Source organism: Atta cephalotes, assembly GCF_000143395.1.
Source record: "Atta cephalotes unplaced genomic scaffold scaffold00069, whole genome shotgun sequence".
Taxonomy (NCBI): Eukaryota; Metazoa; Arthropoda; class Insecta; order Hymenoptera; family Formicidae; genus Atta; species Atta cephalotes.
In genome coordinates, this window is record NW_012130133.1 from 532,559 (window position 1) to 534,518 (window position 1,960).

Here is a 1,960-nt window from a genome sequence, read left to right on the forward strand (position 1 = left end):
AATTTCCTGTGTCAAATTATACTAGACATTTTTCTGTCTGTCTATAGAATTGTTATATGCAAGTGCATAATAATAATTCTGAGAAATAATAACAATAAAAGAGGAGAGAAAAGGAAAAAGAAAAATTTGAATTGCACATTTACTTCTGCGGTTTTATCCGCGAATTGTTTTATCATTTCTATAAATACATTGTTATGACATAGTAAGAATTATTTACTTTGTAATAAATACATGATATAATAATTTATTGTGATGATTATGAATGTAGATACATCTTCGATGAAGGTATAACACGAAGTATTATTTCAACAAAATTGTTTTGAATTATTTATCCATTTATTAATAAATTTTCCAAAATGATTAATCATCCTATTAATTTCAGTACGATGCTAAAAATTATACGATCAGTAGACTGCTTTACACTTCTTTAATCCCATTTAATAAAAAAATTCATAAAATTTATATGTAATATTAATGGCGACGATATTCAAATATATTTTTAATATTATCGCGAATAAAGTATTACATCTTAGATCCCGATTTTCATCTTTTTATTTGACATCAAGCATTTGCGACAATCTCTTCAGGATGATATCAGGAATTCGCTTTTCTGTCAGATTTGCCGTCCCGGGAAGTCGTTGATGTACTTGAGCTTTCTCCGCTAGATTATTCCTCTCTGTGGCTGGCAGATTATACGACTCTATGGCGAATAAGTGAGATATTGGAAGTGCCTTTTCGTTTAGATTATCGGTACCGGGAAGCTGTCCGTAGATCACTTCCGCATTATTGTCCAGATGAGGATCATGACTCACGTGGGGCACATGAGGAGCCGCCAGCGCCCCATAAAGACCAAGGAAAAGTACCAGAAACTGCATCAAAAGCATTTGAATGCAACGCAGTTGCATTGGTGCATGTATGTTATGCAAAATTTTCATAGAAAACAATTATGTAAATAAGCATAAGCTTTCTGTTCAATTAAAATAAATAAATATCCTAAAAGAGTATCACTTTTAACAACTATAAAAACTACCTCTAAATTTTAAAACGTCATATTTGAAGTACATACATAAAGCAATTATAAGTAAACCTTCACTTTATGAGTTGATAGAGAAAGGTTCCAAATTTTTTAACTTACAATTTAAGAAATCGTATAGATTGTACGTCAAAAATTTTTGCTTCAAGTTGGAATGATTCCTATAGTTGAGGATTAATTTTAATTGCAAGTATATTAAGAATATTAAGAATCACGATCGTATATGTGAATACAACAAACTGCGACCTTAGACACCAGATGATCTTACTTTCTTTCTTTCTTTCTAATTTAATTTAGGGGGGAATTATTAGCGTTTCAAAATGATTGTGTTGAAACCGAATGTTATCGGCTCGTAATTATATCTGAAATAAATTAATTTAATAAAAAAATATATAATATATTATTTGTAACATCTAAAAAATTTGATCAGTCTTGGCATTCTTTATCATATTTAATTGCAAGTTTGTTGAACACGGAAACCAATTCTTTATATAAATCTTAAATTCTAATATTTTTTAAATTGTAATTGATAAAAAATGAAACGCTTTTGGCAATTTTATCGTCTATAATTAAGTAACAAAATTATATTGTTCATTTAAATTAACATAAATTTAAAAAAATCTTTTATAACAAGAAATTAAATAAATGCAAAATATCTAGATTTCAAAATTGTTTACACTGCCCTCGCTCAGTTAATGGTGCGCGAAAAAAAAGTAGAAAGTTCTACCGCAAAAAAATCACACATGCGAAATTTATTTTTTTAACGTAGCGTATACACGGGATTTACGCAAAATTAATTCAAAAGTCACCGAGGGATCTACGCGGAGATAAATGTCTCGCTTGGCGACGCAACTGCTAATTTATTACTTTTTATTGCGTCGCGGAAATACATAAAACTGCGCGATTTCACCAACAGTGCGGTGGAAA

The 1,960-nt window shown here is 29.8% G+C and overlaps 1 protein-coding gene across 1 annotated transcript; it reads right to left on the bottom strand.

Annotated features, from left to right (window-relative positions):
• Positions 1-551: 551 nt before the first annotated feature.
• Positions 552-905, bottom strand: LOC105623972. The gene has a single exon (XM_012205341.1). It carries the CDS (start codon positions 903-905, stop codon positions 552-554), a length of 354 nt encoding a protein of 117 aa, XP_012060731.1.
• Between the last annotated feature and the right edge of the window lie 1,055 nt (positions 906-1,960).

Bases quoted from the DNA above. Each gene is read 5' to 3' on its own strand.
- LOC105623972 (XM_012205341.1), bottom strand. From the start codon at position 905: ATGCAACTGCGTTGCATTCAAATGCTTTTGATGCAGTTTCTGGTACTT.